General features: G+C 43.4%; 1 protein-coding gene and 1 pseudogene across 7 annotated transcripts in view; one reads left to right on the plus strand and one right to left on the minus strand.

Moving 5' to 3' along the window:
* Positions 1-933: 933 nt before the first annotated feature.
* Positions 934-19,758, minus strand: part of MRPS17 (mitochondrial ribosomal protein S17) — a 101,237-nt gene continuing 82,412 nt past the window's right edge. The window contains exons 1-3 of one of the 7 annotated variants that reach the window (XM_032430717.1): positions 4,886-5,031; positions 4,192-4,331; positions 934-2,410 (exon numbers count right to left, since the gene is read on the minus strand). In XM_032430717.1, the coding sequence (XP_032286608.1) occupies positions 2,141-2,410; positions 4,192-4,314 (393 nt within the window). In that variant the 5' untranslated portion in view covers positions 4,315-4,331; positions 4,886-5,031 and the 3' untranslated portion in view covers positions 934-2,140. The other 6 variants (XM_032430722.1, XM_032430719.1, XM_032430720.1 and 3 more) reach the window with 6 other exon arrangements.
* LOC116648632 lies at positions 13,148-15,721 on the plus strand (annotated as a pseudogene).

Here is a 19,758-nt window from a genome sequence, read left to right on the forward strand (position 1 = left end):
AGGAATGGCAACAAGGTTTCTTGGAGGCCAATGAAAAGAAGACCAAGGGACGCAGGACAGGAGGCCAGAGGCTGTGTGGCTGAGCAGGTTCCTGATCTCAACTGGCCAATGCTTAGTGAGCCTGTAAGAAACTGGAGAGGCCCAAAGGGAGGCTGAAGTGAGCTTTCCCCAGGGCAGAAAGGACATGTCCCAATCCTCCCCTGCAGGAGACAAGCCTCTTCAAGCCAGTGGTGTCACTGTACCCTTGTGACTTCACATAGGGTCTCCCAACTTCTCAGTTAATCCAGAGACAAATGCTTTCAAATGTATTTCCCTGAGATGTAAACCTGGTAAATATTTCTTGGGTTGACCGTGCTTTTGTGCTATTTAGTATTAGGCCACTTATTCTGCATTTTTTTCTCCACTATCCTCTTGCTCCAGAGTTCCATTAACCCAGTGCGTTTTACTGGGCGAGGTACTCTTATTTCACAGGTGTATAGCTTAGGTTACTCAATGCCATAGAAGAAATACTGGGCATATTCCTGGAACATAATTTTTACACCAAGATTATTCTGAAAGGTATCTTAAGATAAAAAACAATAGAGTGTATGTAAACATTTTAAGTATTTGAGGTTTTTGAGATGGCTTGTATAGGTGTCCTGTCTCTTCCAGGATAATGGGTTCCATATAGCTTCACCCGTGGGAGACCTGCACACCCTTTTGCTTGTTGGAATATCATCTATCCAACCTCTTTTCCTCTTTCCTTATCCAGCTCAGTTTAGGTCTTAGGGCCAGTCTTTGAATAAGTCTGTCTCCTTCCTTCTGATCTTTCCCCTTCCAGTCCCATTCTCTACATGATGCTATTACTTTTATAGGAGTGTGAATCTAATTATATCATTCTCTTTAAAAATGTCAAATAACCCACAACCACTTAAGTGTAATTTCCACCTATTTTCTTTTTTTTACACGATAGAAGTTTATTAAGCAAGGATACAGAAAAAGCTCTCAGAAGTGAGAGGGGTCCTGACAGGGTTGCCCTCCGCCTATTCCTTTACCTGAGCTCCACTCGTGTTCAAAATGTCCCAGCAGTCCTCATCAGCTTACAGAAGCCCTTGGTTATGCTCCTTTGTCTCATACTTTCAGGATTTTACACTGTTCCCTCTGCCTTGAATGCCCTTTCCACAACCCTCATCTACTAGCCTGGAGACTGCTCCTTTAAGATTCAGTTCTAGCACTATCTAGTCTCTTCCGGGGAAGTTATCCTAATTTCCTCCCCACCCATATGCTTCTGTTTGCTATTAAGGAAACCATGCATACCTCACTTACTAGATTATGAACCTTCAGTGGGTGAGCAGTGCTTGTGGTTACTGTTGAAACCCTGTGCTTATATAATACACATATTAGTTGAGGTTGAAACATGCTCCAAGTCTCTTTCTAGGAGCCAGGAAACTGAAATATGTAACTCAGTGTGTCTTCCGGTCAAAATATAGGTTCATAGTTTATTAATAAGCAGCAACAAAACTGAAACTCTCCAACTCAAATGCATAGTGTGAGAAGCTCTAAAACTTCATCAATGTATCGGATTTTATGAATTCAGTCCTATCTAATCTATGCTAGAATACAGGATAAAAGAAAAGTGAATTTTCAAATTTTATTTTCTATGTGTCAACATTCATAATACAGACTTTAATCTGATAAAGTCTGACCCCAATCAGACTGTTGATTATTTCGATTTGTAACTGGTTAAATCAGAGAAAAAAATTTAATTTCGAATATATGCCACCAAAAATAAATATTCACTTAATGCAGTCTTACCTGTTTTATATCAAAAGATTTTTCCTCCCCAAATAAAGATTCTAAGATAAATTCAAGATTCCTTTGAATGAAAAAAAAAATACAACTTCTAAAACAGCTTACAAAACAATGCAGGGGATTGCTAGGCACACTTACTGTAAGAGGAAAGTATGTTCAATGAAAAGGAAATTGAAAACATGACCTTAAACTTTTATGAGAATTTAACAAGGCCTTTACTTCATTTACTTTTAGCTATTCCATAAATACCGGAAGAGAAATTGGACACTTTGTTATGAAACTTAGAAAAATTTCTTTTTTCCATAAAGCAAACTTATAAATCCCTTTGGCTCCTTCTTCCAATCCTCCTTCACTGTGCTGAAGAGCTATTGAGTTCTTCCAGATTTTTGGTTAGGCAGGTGGTTTCCAAGCTGACTGGGCTTTCCAGGTAGGTAGTTCCTGCACAGGGTTTTCCAGTCACTGGATCTATAACTTGTCCAACTTTGAAAATGATCTCGGCCAGTTCATGTTTCACATGCTTTGTTCGTGGAACAGGTAGAGCTTTGAGAAGCACAATATCCCCAACTGTGCACTGCTGAAGAGCATCGTGAGCAAAGTAGGTTTTACGCTTATTAAAATACTGTTGAAAGAAGGAGGAACAGATCAGTAGTTCCCATCTGTGATCTGACAATACAGTTTAGAATATGAAAGAGTAATGCACAGAAAACAAGCTGGGACTTGGGGAAAAAAGATAATATACTTAGGAGGCTTCTAATACAAAAATTAGCTGCTTAATTTCTGGAAAACAGTATATTCTAGAGTGGATCATGTCCCTGAGCTCTCCAGCCTATTACCTTCAGTATCCTTGTCTATCAATCATCATCCTTCTTTACCCTTATTTAAACTCTTCCTTCCTAGGGGAGCCTTCTCTCCAGCCTATAAACATGCTACTTTCACTTCTAGTTCTGGGACAAGTCACTTAATCATTCCCCATCATAAGCTCAGTTTTTTTTTTCCCCAACATAAAATGAGGCTCCAATATCTGCATCTCTAAAGTTAACCAGAGACTCAAATGTTATAATATACATAAAACACTTAGCTCCATGGGTGGCTCGAAGTACTGCAAACAAGCCACAGATGGTCATAAACCTTGCTACAGAAGGTATTCTCATTCTACATATGAGAAAACAGGCTCTGGAGTAAGGTAATGGGCACAGCTAGTAAACAACAGTCAATATTCAAGCTAAGGTCTTCTGACTCTCAGGCCAATGATCATGCTGCCACTCTTCAGCTTGCTCCTGTGTTGTTGTTAATAAAAGACCACTTTATTTTGCTCCTTAACCCACCTGGTGCCCCCTTCCCTCAACTCTGTCACCTCTGGGGGCACCTGGGTGGTTCAGTCGGTTAAGTGTCTGCTTTTGACTTGGGTCATGATCTGGATCGAGTCCCGCTTTGGGCTCCCTGCTCAGCAGGGAGCCTGCTTTTCTCTGCCCCTCCCCCTGCTTGGGCTCTCTCTCTCTCAAAAATAAATAAAATCTTTAAAAAAAACAAAAAAAACCAAAAAACCCTGTCACCTCTGCTCCTGTTTTTGATCCTAGATAGCAAAGAGCATTTCTACCTTCCTGTGTGCCCAACCTTGAATGCAGAGCCATCCCTGCACTTTCCTCTTCCTTCCTTGCACATCTAACAAATCAAGGACTCTGACTCTTCTTTCTGAAATCTACTTTTCCCACTCCATTCCCACTGCTCCAAGGACTATTCAGGTCCTTATATCCAGTTCTAGACTTCTGCAATACCCTTCTTACCCACTTCCTTACCTCCAGTTCTCACTCTATGTCTCCAACTCTGCCTTCCTTTGCTTATAGGAAGAAATCCAAAAATACCACATCCAAGACCACTCTCAGTCCAGCTCCCAGTGTTCCTGCATTCACTCAGCAACAGTCAATGCCTACTTAGGGTCAAGCTCTGGGCTCGACCTTGCCAAAGCACTTGTTCCTGCACAGTGTCATGCCCTTTAATGGCTAAAAGAGCTTCCATAAACCACTCACCATGGCCTGAATGACCCCCCCAAACCCGTCCTTTGGATAAAAGCCTTTCTGAGATTCAGCCCAAATGAGTCTTAACTGAGGATGCTCTCCTTCAGCCATGTGGGAAGAAACAGGTGTCCTGCTCTCTGTTCCCAGTATTTTGCACATAGAATGACTATAGCAGTTATCAGCTGAGTTGAAATTAACTCTATGTGTCCCCAGAATTTGAGAATGAACCATGATCAATTCACTTTGTTATACCCACAGATCAGCGCAGTGGCTGGTTCAGAGCAGATGCTCAGCGCATCTGTACTGACAGGGAACTGTTTCTCTGCTTAGAACCCATAACATGCTGTGACTTATCAATGCCATCTGAAAAAGGGACATCCCTCACCTTTAATAAATAGGGATCCAAAACAAGCCTGGTCACTCTCACTTTAGCTGTTTTTTGCATTGCTGTTCCAATCACCTTCCCCACGATCCATTTGGCATGGACAGATGAACGAACTACGGACATTATGTGGCTTTGGTCACCTGAAAAACAAATTTCAAAGTGTAATTTGCTGGTTGTTACGACTCACCAAATGACTTTTGTTACTAGACCTGCTGAAGTTCAGAAACAGTTTTTGTTGGCCTTCCGGAATCACCACTCTAGAGATGCTTACACGTTTCACTATTTCCTTAGCCCAACCTTTCACCTTCATACTGTTTACGGAGCTGTCGTTTTAACCTAAGCCTCTATTTCCCCCTGTGCAAAACGGGAATAAGAACAGGATCTACTCACAGGAGTGCTTTCAGGGTTTAACCTAGAAGGCGCTCAATAGCGCTAATAAACGTGGGTCTTTCTTTACTGGTGTCCCTTACTTCTTTCCTTCCGCTGGGCGAGCCTGTCCCTGAAGGCTCCAGCCCCGCTACTCGCGCGCTCACGGCCTAGGCGGAACGGCCGGCGGCGTCCTCCTCACTGGAGGACACCTTCACCTGGGACTGCTTTCTCGATCAGTCAATGCTGAGTCCATCCGGCCGGACCTGGGGTAGGATGGGATCACTGACCCTCCCGCCCCGCACTACCCCGGGATCAGGCCCCTCGCCTCGCCGCCAGGTTCTCACGGGGGTGGCGTCTCGCTCCTCCGAATTCAGCCCCGGCAACTGCAGGGCTCGACCCGCGCCCACCTTCCGGCTCTGTCCTCCCGGCGCGTGTACTCCGGATGGGCGGCCGGAGCGTGACGACGTCACGTCCTTACAAGGCGCTGCGCCCGGGACGGCTCCTCTCATTGGCCGTGTGTCCCATCAGCGGAGGGTAGAGGCATGACTCCGCCCACTCCCCCTTAAAGGGAACCGCGGACGGTGGGTAAACGGGAGACTTGGACCTGCCCTTTTTCCGCGCGCGGAGCTGCTGGAGCGTGGAGGATTCCGGCCTTTCATTGAACTATTCCATTCGGTTTCCTCTTCTTCCGCCGAGCTCCCAGGCTTGGACAAGGCCTTGCAAATCAGAGGAACCTCATTCATTCATCAAACACGGAAACATCGGACACTGCTCAATGATGAGACTTAAGCATTCTACCCGCACAGCTCCTTTAAAGATAAACTTCTGTAGGTTTTTGTGCCCAATTTGATTTTAGGTGTTATTTCTCAATATCTACGAGACAGAGAGAAGTCCAGCGTTGGCACATATTTATGTGTGACAGTTATGAAGGAGTTCGATGGGCCGTGAGCAGGCTGCTTGATGGCGCCTTCTCAGAGGGAGGACTGGGAATGTATTAGGAAATTAAGAGAAACAGAAAACAATAGGCTACTGGCACAGACAATTTGAGGGCCCAAATATGGGTATAGTGCATTGTCTTTAACCATTGAAACATCTTAGCGACTGGTGAGGGAAGACTGGGAAAATAAGAATTCTCCCACATAGTCTGTCCAACACTCATTTCTTTCTTAGCAAACAGGTGTAGAACACTTCTTAGACTCTGTGCTAGGCAAAAAGGTGAATCAAAGGAGACTCCCTCTCTCAAAAAGGCCACAGTCTAGTAGGGACAGGTGAGTAAAGAAATAAGTGTAAAACAACTGTAGGTAATGTGAACCTTGAGAAAGGAATGCATACTTTTGCAGAGAGGAGACTTGATCAGTACATAGCCCTTGACCAGGGGCTATACGGCTTGAGAGGAGAGGGACGTGGGATGTGGGAAGGGCATTTGAGGCATAAAGGAGAGCATGTGCAGGGGTGCTGGGTTGTGAGAGACAGTAAGATGAGCAGGAGGCTGATACTGCCAGAATATACGGTCAGGAAAAGAATGGCAGGGATCTAAGTTGGTCAGAGATAGGCCTCTACCTAGGAAGCATTTATTGTTAAGGGCCTGTCCTCACTTTTTGTTCTAAATGATGAGAAGCCTTTGAGAGATATGAATAGTTTTGCTAGCCTTCAACATCATTGTGGTAGGAGTGTGAAGGAGAGAACAGAGGTTGGAGAGATTGGAGGCTAGATGCTTTGTCAGCGGATGGTGAAAACCTAAATTGGAGCAGCGGGAATGAAAGAAAGAAAGTGGGTTGGAGAAGTGATTGGGAAATTGGCCGTGTGAGGCAAGGGGACAGAGAGGTGGTAAGAGTTCGTGTAAGTATGGCATAAACAACAGAAATTTATTTTCTCATGGTTCTGGAGGCTAGAAGTCTGAGATCAAGGAGCTGCCAGGGTCAGTTTCTGGTGAGGGCTCTTTTCCTGGCTTGCAGATGATCACTTTCTTGCTATGTCCTCATGTGGCCTTTCCTCTGTCTATGTGTGCACAGGGAGAGAGAGCGCAGACAGACTGGTGTCTTCTTTTTCTTTTACAAGAACTCTAATCTTATTGGATTAGGCCCACCCTTATGACCTCATTTATTTATTTATTTTAATTTTAAAAAAGATTTTATTTATTTATTTGACAGAGGGACACACAAGCTGGGGGAGCGGAAGAGGCGGGCTCCCCACTGAGCAGGGAGGCCGATGTGGGCTTTGATCCGAGGACCCTGGGATCATGACCCGGACTGAAGGCAGACGCTTAACCAACTGAGTCACCCAGGTGCCCCTGACCTCATTTAATCTTAAATACCTTCTAAAGGTCTTGTCTTCAAATACCATCACATCGGGGGTTAGGGCTTCAACATCCATATGAATTTTGGAGGGGGGGACGACACAATTCAGTCCATAACAATAAAACCAAAGAAGCAAAGTAAAAGCCTTGCAATCTTAAATTCGATTTGGAAATACAGTATGAACTCATGATTTATTTTTCTCAAAAAAAGTTTTTCCTAGAAAGCCTACAAACCCAGTATCAATCAGTTCCAAGCACCTAGATTGTGGTATTTATATACCATTTTTCTCTGAAAGGAACAAAGGATCCTTGAAAAATCACTGACTTCAGGTCTGGAGCAGGAAGTGTGTGAGTTAAACTTGGGACATCTTGTGTCAGAAATCAAGAGAGCTATTAAAGGTGAATGGGGTCAGGTCAAAAGTCAACCTGATGGAGTTCCCACTGAACTAAGATGAAATTATGTGAGGCTAAAGAGAATTATAACTGCAATGCATTGAAAACCATAAAATATATGAAAATCCATGAGTTCATAATGGTACCTAAAAGTAAAGCCTCAAAATGGTACCTAAAAGTAAAGCCCCTAATAATGGGTGGCTCAGTCGGCTGGGCATCTGCCTTTGGCTCAGGTCATGATCCCAGGGTCCTGGAATTGAGTCCCACGTCGGGCTCCTTGTTCAGCAGGGAGCCTGCTTCTCCCTCTCCCTCTGCCTACTCATTCCCTGCTTGCTCTCTCTCTCTCTCTCTCTCTCTGTCAAATAAATAAATAAAATCTTTAAAAAAAAAAAGTGTGACCTGTGACCAACAAAGAATAACCAGACCCTAGGGGGAGGTGGGGCATTGAAGCTGTTACCGCTAGTCCCTGCTCAATGGTGGTATCAATAGAGATGTTAAAAAGATTTAAGTTCCGGGGCACCTGGGTGGCTCAGTCATTAAGCGTCTGCCTTTGGCTCAGGTCATGGTCCCAGGGTCCTGGGATAGAGCCCCGTATCGGGCTCCCAGCCTGGCGGGAAACCTGCTTCTCCCTCTCCCACTCCCCCTGCTTGTGTTCACTCTCTCGCTGTGTCTCTCTCTGTCAAATAAATAAATAAAATCTTAAAAAAAAAAAAGATTTAAGTTCCCTGGTTAGCTTTCTTCTTTTTTAAAAAAATTTTTATTAACATAAAATGTATTATTTGTTTCAGGGGTACAGGTCTGTGATTCATCAGTCTTACACAATTCACAGCGCTCACCATAGCACAACCCAGGATCACTTCCACCGAAGGGTGAGTAAAAGCGGACTCTTTTCTTTCCTGGGAGACGTCTCTCCCTTAGATGACCTCTTCTCATAAACAGCAAAGCCGGGCACCTGTTGGCCAGTTAAAGGTGATTAAAGGCCAGTTAAGCGCTGCTGCCAGTCTTAAATCTCAGGTGACAGGCTTCTGGACAAAGGTTTGGTCAATCCCACTTCCTCGAAAGAAGGGTCTGTTGGCCTAATTCTAGGCAGTTCTGCTTTCTCCCTTCATTGGCTCTTTTTTTCTTTAAGATTTTATTTATTTATTTGACAGAGAGAGACACAGTGAGAGAGGAAACACAAACAGGGGGAGTGGGAGAGGGAGAAGTAGGCTTCCCACTGAGCAGGGAGCCTGATGCGGGGCTCGATCCCAGAACCCTGAGATCACAACCTGAGCCGAAGGCAGATGCTTAACGACCAAGCCACACAGGTGCCCCTTCATTGGCTTTTCTTAAATGGCTTTCTCCCACCTCAGGGACTTTGCCTATAGTAGGGCCCTTTCAATCTCTGGTGGTACTATGCCCTTTTAATCAGGGATTCATTTCAGGAAGAGTGTTGCCTATGTAGATACAAAGTTTCTTCATGAGAACTTAGGTCAGGAAGAGAATCTTTTCCTCACTTTTGCTGCCTGCTAAGACATATGTTTTTCTGTTAGGTACAGTTTAGGTTTAATCAGGGCCAGGGATCAAAACCCAAGTTAATCTACAAGCAAGATTAGAGCTATCTCTTTATATGTTAAATTGGAGGGAGCCAAATATTTCCTGTGCATTTACTCCTCTTGGAATACTTTGGGTATTAAGGAGGGAATTACGAACCCCCCAGCCATTTCCTCAATTGGTTGCATTAGCGGCTGGGACTTTAATGGGTTATATAATTGAGGCTTTCTTGTTCCAACAACAGAAATATGAAATTATGATGATGCTAAATCTCGGGGTCTGTACCCCTCAACAGGGCCATGCTTGCAAATGGGACCTCAGGTATATGGACAGAAAAAGCGCCCAGGGGTAAGGCGAGGGAACATATTTGAATAAAAGTTTAAGCTGTTAACCTCCCTAAGCCTTTATGATTGGGCCAGATTTTTTGGTGGGGGGGGGGGGAAGGGGACGAGGGGAAATGAATCCAGAGGAGAAAAGGAGGATCAGGTGATGGATGGCTAAGAGTGGCTACTCCCGTCGGCCTGATGCCTCCCCAACCCAAGATGTTAGGCCAGTCTTTCACCTTGGGTAGGAAACCATGGGATGCCTTGGTTCACAGGGGAGAGCTGATATGTAGGGACACCTTCATAGTCACCTCTCTATTAACAGGTACGGGGTAACTCCTACCGGGATCGCGAGATGGGAAACCATTCTCTGCGGGGACTCGTGGATTCAGTACTGTAAAATTGGGTAATTTCCCCTTGTAAAACTTTTCTAGTGTTTTCCATGGGTTCAACGGCGGGTTCTTCAAGGCAAGGTAAAATAAGGTGTGACCTTGGGGCAAAGCATGGTCTCTTCAGTTCCCAAGGACTCTCCCTTGGGGTGCCTTTTAACCGGCTGGAAACAATTTGTATTGCAAATTTAGGAAAGGACTGAGCTCCTGTAACACTCACTGCATGGCCACAGTGGGATCAGGTCTCTCCTGCAGCGAACAGGGCAAATAGACAGGTACCCTAAGTCCATCCAGGCTTTCAGGGCTCTAAATCAGGACCCAGACCTAAGGCCCTCTTGCAGAACGTGTTTGGTGGTAACCAGACCAGTAAACTCCCTACCATACTGGATGATTGTCTAAGTGGGTCTCCTCCAAATAAAACCAGGTTGCTGGAAGAAACAGGCCAACCCTAGCAAAGCGGGGGATGCTGACTCTCACTCTCTCTCACTGTTCCTCCTCCTAATAGATGTAGGGGCTTCTCCCTCATTTCTCAGGTTAATGGCTGTAAGTGGAGCCAACTGTGGTTAATCTACCTCAGGACAGGGACTTTAAGGAATATTCCCAAGCAGCTGCTGAAACTCTCTGTTTCAGGGAAGTTCCCTGTCTTCTCTGGCCTGACATGGACTGCCTAACCCCACTTGTTGGTGGATAAACATGGTGTTTACTCATTGTCCAAGTGGATGAGCTTTAGAACTGGGAACCCATTTCCTCTGTCCTCTGGCTCTTTGCCTCTTCTGTCTGCCCCACCCCCTCCTTTTTCTTTATCTTGGGTATGGCCTACATACACTGCTCACTTCACATTCCCCACCAGTGTCTCATTGACAATGGGGAACAAACTGACTTTTAAAAGTGGACCCAGGTGGAACATAACTTGGTATTTAAACTAAGTTAAGTTTGTTGGTTTAATTAAGATAGACATATCTTTAAAGTTATCAGCATTAAATGTGAAACTTTTATTCTGCCAAGGTTTGCTAAAGGTCAAATAAGCTCGTGTTATCTCTGTTGCAATTTGTTAGCAAAAAGATGACTAAAATGATGGTCCCATCATTTTTGTCCCATTTTTGTCCCATTAATTGTCCCATCAAAGTTTTCATAGAGAATTGTTAAAATAGCTTTCAAAGTCTTTGGGATTAAATTCATTGGACATCTAGGTCTTTTCCAAATAGGATAAGGTGCTAAATCATTGATTACTGGATGTAGGTTTGTGCTTTTGACTACTTATTGCAGAGAAACTAAGGATATTTAAATCTGCTGGCAAACATGCTTTGTGCTTAACTGGTTCATAAATTTGCCATCTAAAGAATTCTGGTGTGACAGTTCATAATTGGTTACTACTTAGTCTTCACTGGAGACTAAGATTTCTAAGAGTGCAAAATTCGGCAACTCTGTATGTAGAAAAGTAGGAGATATGTAAGAAAGATATAAGGAATGGGAATACATTTTTGTTGAAGGCAAAAAAAGGTAACTTTGTCCTAAATAAGATGGTTATTTGGAGAGAAATGGCTTGGGACAAAATCTGAATGCAAAAGAAAGTTGTAGGTTTGTGAAGGGAAATCTTTGAAGGGAATTTTAGGTGTGGTCAGGATGGGCTAAAATTAAAGGGATTTTAAAGTACATTGGGGGGCGCCTGGGTGGCTCAGTTGTTAAGCGTCTGCCTTCGGCTCAGGTCATGATCCCAGGGTCCTGGGATGGAGCCCTGCATCGGGCTCCCTGCTCTGTGGGAAGCCTGCTTCTCCCTCTCCCACTCCCCCTGCTTGTGTTCCCTCTCTCGCTGTCTCTCTCTCTGCCCCAGAGAAATTATGTTTCAATAACACACCTTTGCGGATGCTAAATTTTCGTTCTGATTATCTTTAATGTTGTTTGCCTAAGCTAGACAACTTGAGGTAAACTTCAGAGCAATCGCCACAGTAGCTCATGTATAGACAGTCTCCTTGCTTGTTATTCTGTGGGGATAACATGACCCCGGGCATATGATTCCTCAAACAAATGGGAATGGGATAGATTGCCCAACAATTGTATAACTCAGCTATCACCTTGACCAACTCTATGTGGCTGGGATGACAAAATCGCTCTTTAAAAGCCAGAGGGTAGGGGCGCCTGGGTGGCTCAGTCGTTAAGCGTCTGTCTTCGGCTCAGGTCATGATCCCAGGGTTCTGGGGTCGAGCCCCGCATCGGGCTCCCTGCTCCACGGGAAGCCTGCTTCTCCTTCTCCCACTCCCCCTGCTTGTGTTCCTTCTCTCGCTGTGTCTCTCTCTGTCAAATAAATAAATAAAATCTTAAAAAAAAAAAAAAAAAAGCCAGAGGGTACCCCATGGAGATAATGGATGGCCCCACTTTCTTTATGATTAGATTGGATGATGCACTTGGGGATGCCCTTATCTCCTGAGACAAGTCTTCTCCCACTTGCCAGTGATTCCTTGTAATTAGGATATTGTTAAGGCTGGACCTCAAACAAAAAGGGCTTCTTGATGGTTTCATCCCTCATAGTCTTTTATCCTAGAAGCCACCTCTACTGACATACGATTGCAAACAAAGGCTTTAACCAAGCATACAACAACCCTCCTGGTAAAAAGAGTCTCAAAGCTCACTATGGGACTTCTAGGGCTTACATTAGGACTGCAATATAAAATAAGCAAAACAGTATGCTTGCTCAGCAGGACTCTAAATGATACTACCCGGGCACCGGGTGCACTCAAGCCAAGAATTAAATGAAGTTAGAGAAGAAATTCTCAAGAATTGCGCCACTATTGACTGAATTTCCTCATGTGTTTTAACATTACAGTTAACTCCAATTAATAGGGGACATTTGTGATCAATTAAGATCAAGATATCCACTGATCTATTTGACAAAATTGGTAAATGGGGATCTTATATAAGGGATGTGATCATAATTTTGGGCCTAATAATTGTTTTATGTTCATCCTTTTGCATGTGCTGATGCAAGTACTGTTTGCTGCCCATCGTGACCCACCTGGAGCCATACACAAACCCCTGGACCAACCCCTGGATAAATTCTAACTGCCATACAGCCCACCACCCCATTTCAGCAGGAAGCAGCCAGAGCAGTCATCGTCCCATTCCCTAATGGCAGTTAGGGTTATTATTCCAGGGGGAGGAATGAGTAAGGGACAGGCAGGGCTGGGTAGGGAGAGACACAATAAGGGGCTATGTGATCAGGCTCACAGAAATCCCAAAAACGTGGAGGTGTGGGGAAACCAGAGATCAGGGGACAAATCAGACAACCCTACCCTAGGACCACCCTGCCCTAGGCATGGGGGGGTGGGTGGGTGTCTTTTTTTATGATAATCACCTGTGACCAACAAAGAATAACCAGACCCTAGGGAGAGGTGGGCCATTGAAGGTGTTATCACTAGTCCTTGCTCAATGGTGATATCAGTAGAGATGTTAAAAGGGTTTAAGTTCCCTGGTTAGCTTTCTATAAAAGACCAACCCTAAAGGCCCTCATTGGCAACCCTGTTGGGACCCCTGTCTTGAGAGATTTTTCTGTATCTTCACTAACTTCTATCCCTTTACTCACTCTCTGTTGTCCGCGAGATTCATTCTTCGACTCTGTGAGACAAGAACCTAGCTCTCCTGCATCACCAGCCCTGGATAATGCCCTAAGATAGTGTTTATTAGTAAAATGACAACAGTTCCAGTTTCCAGACTGAATTGGCAGTGAGTGGAGCCTGAGGTTCCTGAGGCCTGCGGGGCCTTGCTGGAGATGGACAGCTGGATTCCTTATGATGACTATCCCGTGGTCTTCCTGCCTGCCTATGAGAATCCCCCAGCATGGGTTCCACCTCATGAGAGGGTATATCACCCAGAGTACAACAATGAGTTGACCCAGTTTCTGCCCCGGAATTGTCACACTGAAGAAACCCCCTGGAGCTCAGTAGGGATTTTTTTTTTAAAAGATTTTTATTTATTTGAGAGAGAGAAAGAGAGAGAAACAGCATGAGAGGGGAGAGGGTCAGAGGGAGAAGAAGGCTCCCCATCAAGCCAGGAGCCTGATGAGGGGCTGGATCCCAGGACTCCGGGATCATGACCTGAGCCAAAGGCAGTGGATTAACCAACTGAGCCACCAGGCGCCCTCAGCTGGGATTTAATATCCGAGGAGGAAAGGCCTCCCAGCTAGGCATCTTTATCTCCAACGTGATTCCCGACTTGGATGCACATCAGGCAGGACTTCAGGAAGGGGACAAAGTCCTAGCTGTGAATGATGTGGATTTGCAAGATATTGAACACAGCAAGGCTGTTGAGATCCTGAAGACAGCCTGTGAAATCAGCACGTGTGTCCACTTCTTTCCCTACAATTATCATCGTCAAAAAGAGAGGACTGTACACTAGAGAGTTGCAGCCCATAGTCCTCCACAGGGAATCTTCTAGGACAAGCTGGTTAGGCCTCAGGGAAGCCTCTTGGGAACCTCAACTCTTGGCGCCACCCTGGCAGAGCAGCATGGGGAAGATGGGGACACAGTGAGGCCCTGCCACTGAGCCAGCTAGCCAGCTGCATTACCCAAACTGTACTGTACTCCTTGTTCCCTCGTTCTGTAGGCGAACTTCATTCCCTGAAATGGGAAGGATGGAGATACCTAGGTATAGCCTGTGGAGAGCCCGGCTAGAAAAGGCAACTGACATTTATTGACTATCACATGCTAGACAACTACACACGTGTCATATCATGTTCATCAGAGTCTAGAAATCAATAGCAAAAAGGATCCTGGGGGCCTCCCATCTCGTCCCTTCATTGTACTACCAGTCTTAATCACTCCAGAGACTCCCTGGGACTGTTCCCCCACCCCCATTCTCTCTCCCCAGAATAGTAAAAAGCAATGCTGGGGTGGGGGGGAAGCAACACGACAACATCAGGAAGCAGAGATAATAGGATATAGTAGAAATTGTTTATGAGACTTGGACTGGAGAAACTTTGTATGAGTTAAGGAGATCCCCAACATTACCCTCAGGTTCAGTAAATCACTAGAAAGACTCACTCTTGTCAGGCAGGACATTCCAATAGCTTACAAGATTACCTCCCAGGAGCCAGGGCAAAGGGCCAAACCTTTCTTTGGGTAAGAGTAATCCTTTACTAAAAAGCTTGGTATGTCAAATATCCCTTCTATGGGTGCTATGTAAGGGCTTTGTAGCCTCCAAGAGTGTGTATAACCTCTACAGAACTCCCCCAAATTATAAAACCTTCTTAATGCCTAGACTCAGAATCCAGAACATCACATCTTTTGTGTTTCTATTGGATAAAGTAAGTCAGAAATTGACCTAGATTCAATGTGTGAAGGGGGCTACACAAGAGCATAAATATCACGAGGTATGGTTCACCAGGGCCACCTTTGGAGACTGCTTACTATGGTCCTTTCTTATTTCATAATTTTAATTCCAGTGTAGTTAACATTAAAGCATTTCTTATGGTGAGTTAGGTGTGAGTTTTTAGTCTTTTCCTTCATGTCCTTTTATATAGCAAGGTTTGTAAAAACAAAACAAACAACAACAACAACAACAACAAAAAACCCCAAACCAAGGTTTGTGTTCAGACTACACTGTCATTGGATTCATTCTAATTATGCTCCTTCTCATGAATGAGGGTTTTCCTGTGGATCTGTCATGGTTTTTGTGGGACTCTGGATGAATCATCACATTCTAGAATTCTCCAAGTATGAATTATCCCTGGTGAATCTTTGCATTATCATGCCCTGAAATAGCTCTTCATGATCAGTTTTGAAGTTTTGTGTTTTTTCTTTGGATTCAGGCCTAGTCCCCTAGATTTTGAAAGACAAACAGTTCTCTGGGGGGGGGGGGAATAAAACTAACAATAAATTTTATAAGAAATATGTAGTTCTCCCACTCCCACCCTGACAAGGCCCAGTCATGACGCTGAAGCCCAAGGAAAGAATGTAAGAGGGAAGAACCCATGAGCAGAGGACAAAAGTGGTTGTAAATGATGTTGCCTTTTGGTTATTCAAGGTGAACAGAGAGAGGATACCAAGAGTATTGGATGGAGAAAAGGTTGACAAGGAAACTAAAAAAAAGTCATGGTCCTTGAGTCCCAGAGGACTAGGTTTTGAAAATGATGTGGGAGAGCTAGGTTCTTGTCTCACAGAGTTGAAGAATGAATCTCATGGACAACAGAGTGAGTAAAGGGATAGAAGTTTATTAAGTGAAGATATAGAAAAAGCTATCAAGAGTGAGAGGGTTCCCAACAGGGTTGTCAATGAGGGCCTTTAGGGTTGGTCTTTTATAGAAAGCTAACCAGGGAACTTAAATCCTTTTAACATCTCTACTGATATCACCATTGAGCAAGAACTAGTGATAACACCTTCAATGGCCCACCTCTCCCTAGGGTCTGGTTATTCTTTGTTGGTCACAGGTGATTATCATAAAAAGGACAGCCACCCCACACACCTAGGGTAGGGTGATCCAGTTTGTCCCCTTATCTCTGGTTTCCCCACACCTCCACATTTTTGGGATTTCTGTGAGCCTGATCACATGGCCCCCTATTATATCTCTCCCTACCTAGGGCTACCTGTCCCTTACTCAAAAAGACAGATCAAATTCTGGAGTCTGGATCATCTCTGATTCTAGGGATTTTTAATCTGAAGTCAGTGTAGGAAGGTTTTAGGGAGCTTCTGAACTCTACATAATTGTATATGTAAAATTTGGTGTGTATCTATAGGTCTTTGTGGGGAGATAGTCTATGGCTTTTATCAGATTCGCAAAGAGGTCTGTGATCCTATTCCTCCCAAATTAAGAAATTACTGCCTTATACCCAGATTACTACAACAGACTTTTAATTAGTGACATTTATTGAATATCAAAGCCTGTGATACCAAGACAGCATGGTACTGGCACAAAAACAGACACATAGATCAATGAACAGAATAGAGACCCCAAAAATGGACCCTCAACTCTATGGTCAACTAATCTTCAAGAAAGCAGGAAAGAATATCCAATGGCAAAAAGACAGTCCCTTCAATAAATGGTGCTGGGAAAATTGGACAGCCACATGCAGAAGAATGAAACTCAACCATTCTCTTACACCATACACAAAGATAAACTCTAAATGGATGAAAGACCTCAATGTAAGACAGGAATCCATCAAAATCCTAGAGGAGAACATAGGCAGTAACCTCTTTGACATCGGCCACAGCAACTTCCTTCAAGACACATCTCCAAAGGCAACAGAAACAAAAGCAAAAATGAACTTTTGGGACTTCATCAAGATAAAAAGCTTCTGCAGAGCAAAGGAAACCGTCAACAAAACTAAGAAGCAACCCACAGAATGGGAGAAGATATTTGCAAATGACACTACAGATAAAGGGCTGGTATCCAAGATCTATAAAGAACTTCTCAAACTCAACACCCAAAAAACAAATAATCAAGTAAAAAAATGGGCAGAAGACATGAACAGACACTTCTCCAAAGAAGACATACGAATGGCTAACAGACACATGAAAAAAAGTTCAACATCATTAGCCATCAGGGGAATTCAAATCAAAATCACATTGTGATACCACCTTACACCAGTTAGAATGGCAAAAATTAACAAGGCAAGAAACAACAAATGTTGGAGAGGATGTGGAGAAAGGGGAACCCTCTTACACTGTTGGTGGGAATGCAAGTTGGTACAGCCACTTTGGAAAACAGTGTGGAGGTTCCTCAAAAAATTAAAAATGGAGCTACCCTATGACCCAGCAGTTGCACTACTGGGTATTTACCCCAAAGACAGAGATGTAGTGAAAAGAAGGGCCATATGCACCCCAATGTTCATAGCAGCAATGTCCGCAATAGCCAAACTGTGAAAGAACCGAGATGCCCTTCAACAGATGAATGGATAAAGAAGATGTGGTCCATATATACAAGGGAACATTACTCAGCCATCAGAAAGGATGAATACCCATCATTTGCATCGACATGGATGGAACTGGAGGGGATTATGGTAAGTGAAGTAAGTCAAGCAGAGAAAGACAATTATCATATGGTTTCACTTATATGTGGAACATAAGGAATAGCATGGAGGACATTAGGAGAAGGAAGGGAAAAATGAAGGGGGGGACCTGAGGGGGAGATGAATCGTGAGAGACTATGGACTCCGGGAAACAAACCGAGGGTTTTAGAGGGGAGTTGGGTGGGGGGGTGGGTTAGCCCGGTGATGGGTATTAAGGAGGGCACGTGTTGCATGGAGCACTGGGTGTTATACACAAACAATGAATCATGGAACACTACATCAAAAACTAATGAAGTACTGTATGGTGACTAACATAATAATAAAAAAAAAAATAGAAACAAAATTAGTGATAACTGTTCCTGCAGGCTCTTGATTTATTTCTATCCAAAACACTGCTCTCCTGTTAATCTTCCCATTTTAGTAATATTTCTGTAGCTTCAGCTCTACCTTCATTCTCATCTCAAGAAGTTTGTATTTCTGCTTTACATCTAACTACAATTAATTTATATATATTCAACGTAAGCAAGAAGAGTCATGCCCAGGAAAATGAAATCTAGCTATCATGGTAGAGAAACAGATTCTGTCTTATATTTTAATTGCTATAATTATCATCTTATTAAATAATAATTACTGAGCCATATAACATGGGATAAATTCCTTAATTTCTCTTCCTTCAGGCTTGTCATCTGAAAAATATGGATTATTTCACTTACCTAAATCTGTAAAGTGCCCAGCATAATATCTGACACAGATTGTGTGCTCAACAAATGTTTATTACCTTGAATCTCATACATCATTTGACTATTTCCCAGTGGACTTTTAAGAAATCCTCATTAAATGAGTATATAGTAACAGATAATCTTTATAGAATACTTACTATGTGCTAGGCACTACGATACTTTTTTAAAATTTAAATTCAAGTTAGTTAAAGTAATAGTGTAGTATTGGTTTCAGGAGTAGAATATGGTGATTGATCATTACATATAACACCCAGTGCTCAATCCAGCAAGTGCCCTCCTTAATCCCCATCACCCATTTAGACCATCCTCCCCACACCTCCCCTCCAGCAACCCTCAATTTGTTCTCTATATTTAAGAGTCTCTTATAGATTGCTTCCCTCTGTTTTTTTTTTTTTTTTTTAAGATTTTATTTATTTATTTGACAGAGAGAGAGAGCGAGCGAGCACACAAGCAGGGGGAGCGGGAGAGGGAGAAGCAGGCTTCCCTCTGAGCAGGGAGCCTGATGCGGGGCTTGATCCCAGGACCCTGGGATCATGAACTGAGCTGAAGGTAGACGCTTACCTGACGGAGCCACCCAGGCGCTCCTCTCTCTCTGTTTTTATCTCATTTTATTTTTCCTTCCCTTCCCCTATGTTCATCTGTTTTGTTTCTTAAATTCCACATATGAGTGAAATCATATATTTGTCCTTCTCTGACTGACTTATTTCACTTAGCATAATACACTCTAGTTCCATCCACATTGTTGCAAATGGCAAGATTTCATTCTTCTTGATTGCTGATATTCCATTGTACATATATACCATACCATCTTTGTCCATTCATTAGTTGATGGACATTTGGGCTCTTTCCATAATTTGGCTATTGTTGATAGTGCTGCTATAAAGATCGGGGTGCATGTGCCCCTTAGAATCAGCATTTTTGTATCCTTTGGATAAATACCTAGTAGTGCAATTGCTGGGTCTAGGATAATTCTATTTTTAAATTTTCAAGGAACCTCCATACTGTTCTACAGATTGGCTGCACCAGTTTGCATTCCCACTAATAGTGCATGAGGGTTCCCCTTCCTCCACATCCTCACCAACACTTGTTGTTTCCTGACTTATTAATTTTAGCCATACTGGCTGGTGTGAGGTGGTATCTCATTGCAATTTTTATTTGCATTTCCCTGATGATGAGTGATGTTGAGCATCTTTTCATGTGTCTGTTAGCCATCTGGATGTCTTCTTTGGAAAATTGTCTATTTATGTCTTCTGCCCATTTCTTAACTGGATTTTTTTTGGGGGGTGTTGGGTTTGATAAGTTCCTTATAGATTTTAGATACTCTTTATCAGATATGTCACTTGCAAATATCTTCTCCCATTCTGTCGGTTGCCTTTTAGTTTTGTTGATTGTTTCCTTTACTGTGCAGAAGCTTTTTATCTTGATGAAGTCCCAGTAGTTCATTTTTGCTTTTGTTGCCCTTGTTTTTGGAGGTGTGTCTAGCAAGAAGTTGCTGTGGCAGAGGTCAAGGAGGTTGTTGCCTGTGTTC

Source organism: Phoca vitulina, unplaced genomic scaffold, assembly GCF_004348235.1.
Source record: "Phoca vitulina isolate PV1807 unplaced genomic scaffold, GSC_HSeal_1.0 scaffold45, whole genome shotgun sequence".
Lineage (NCBI taxonomy): Eukaryota > Metazoa > Chordata > Mammalia > Carnivora > Phocidae > Phoca > Phoca vitulina.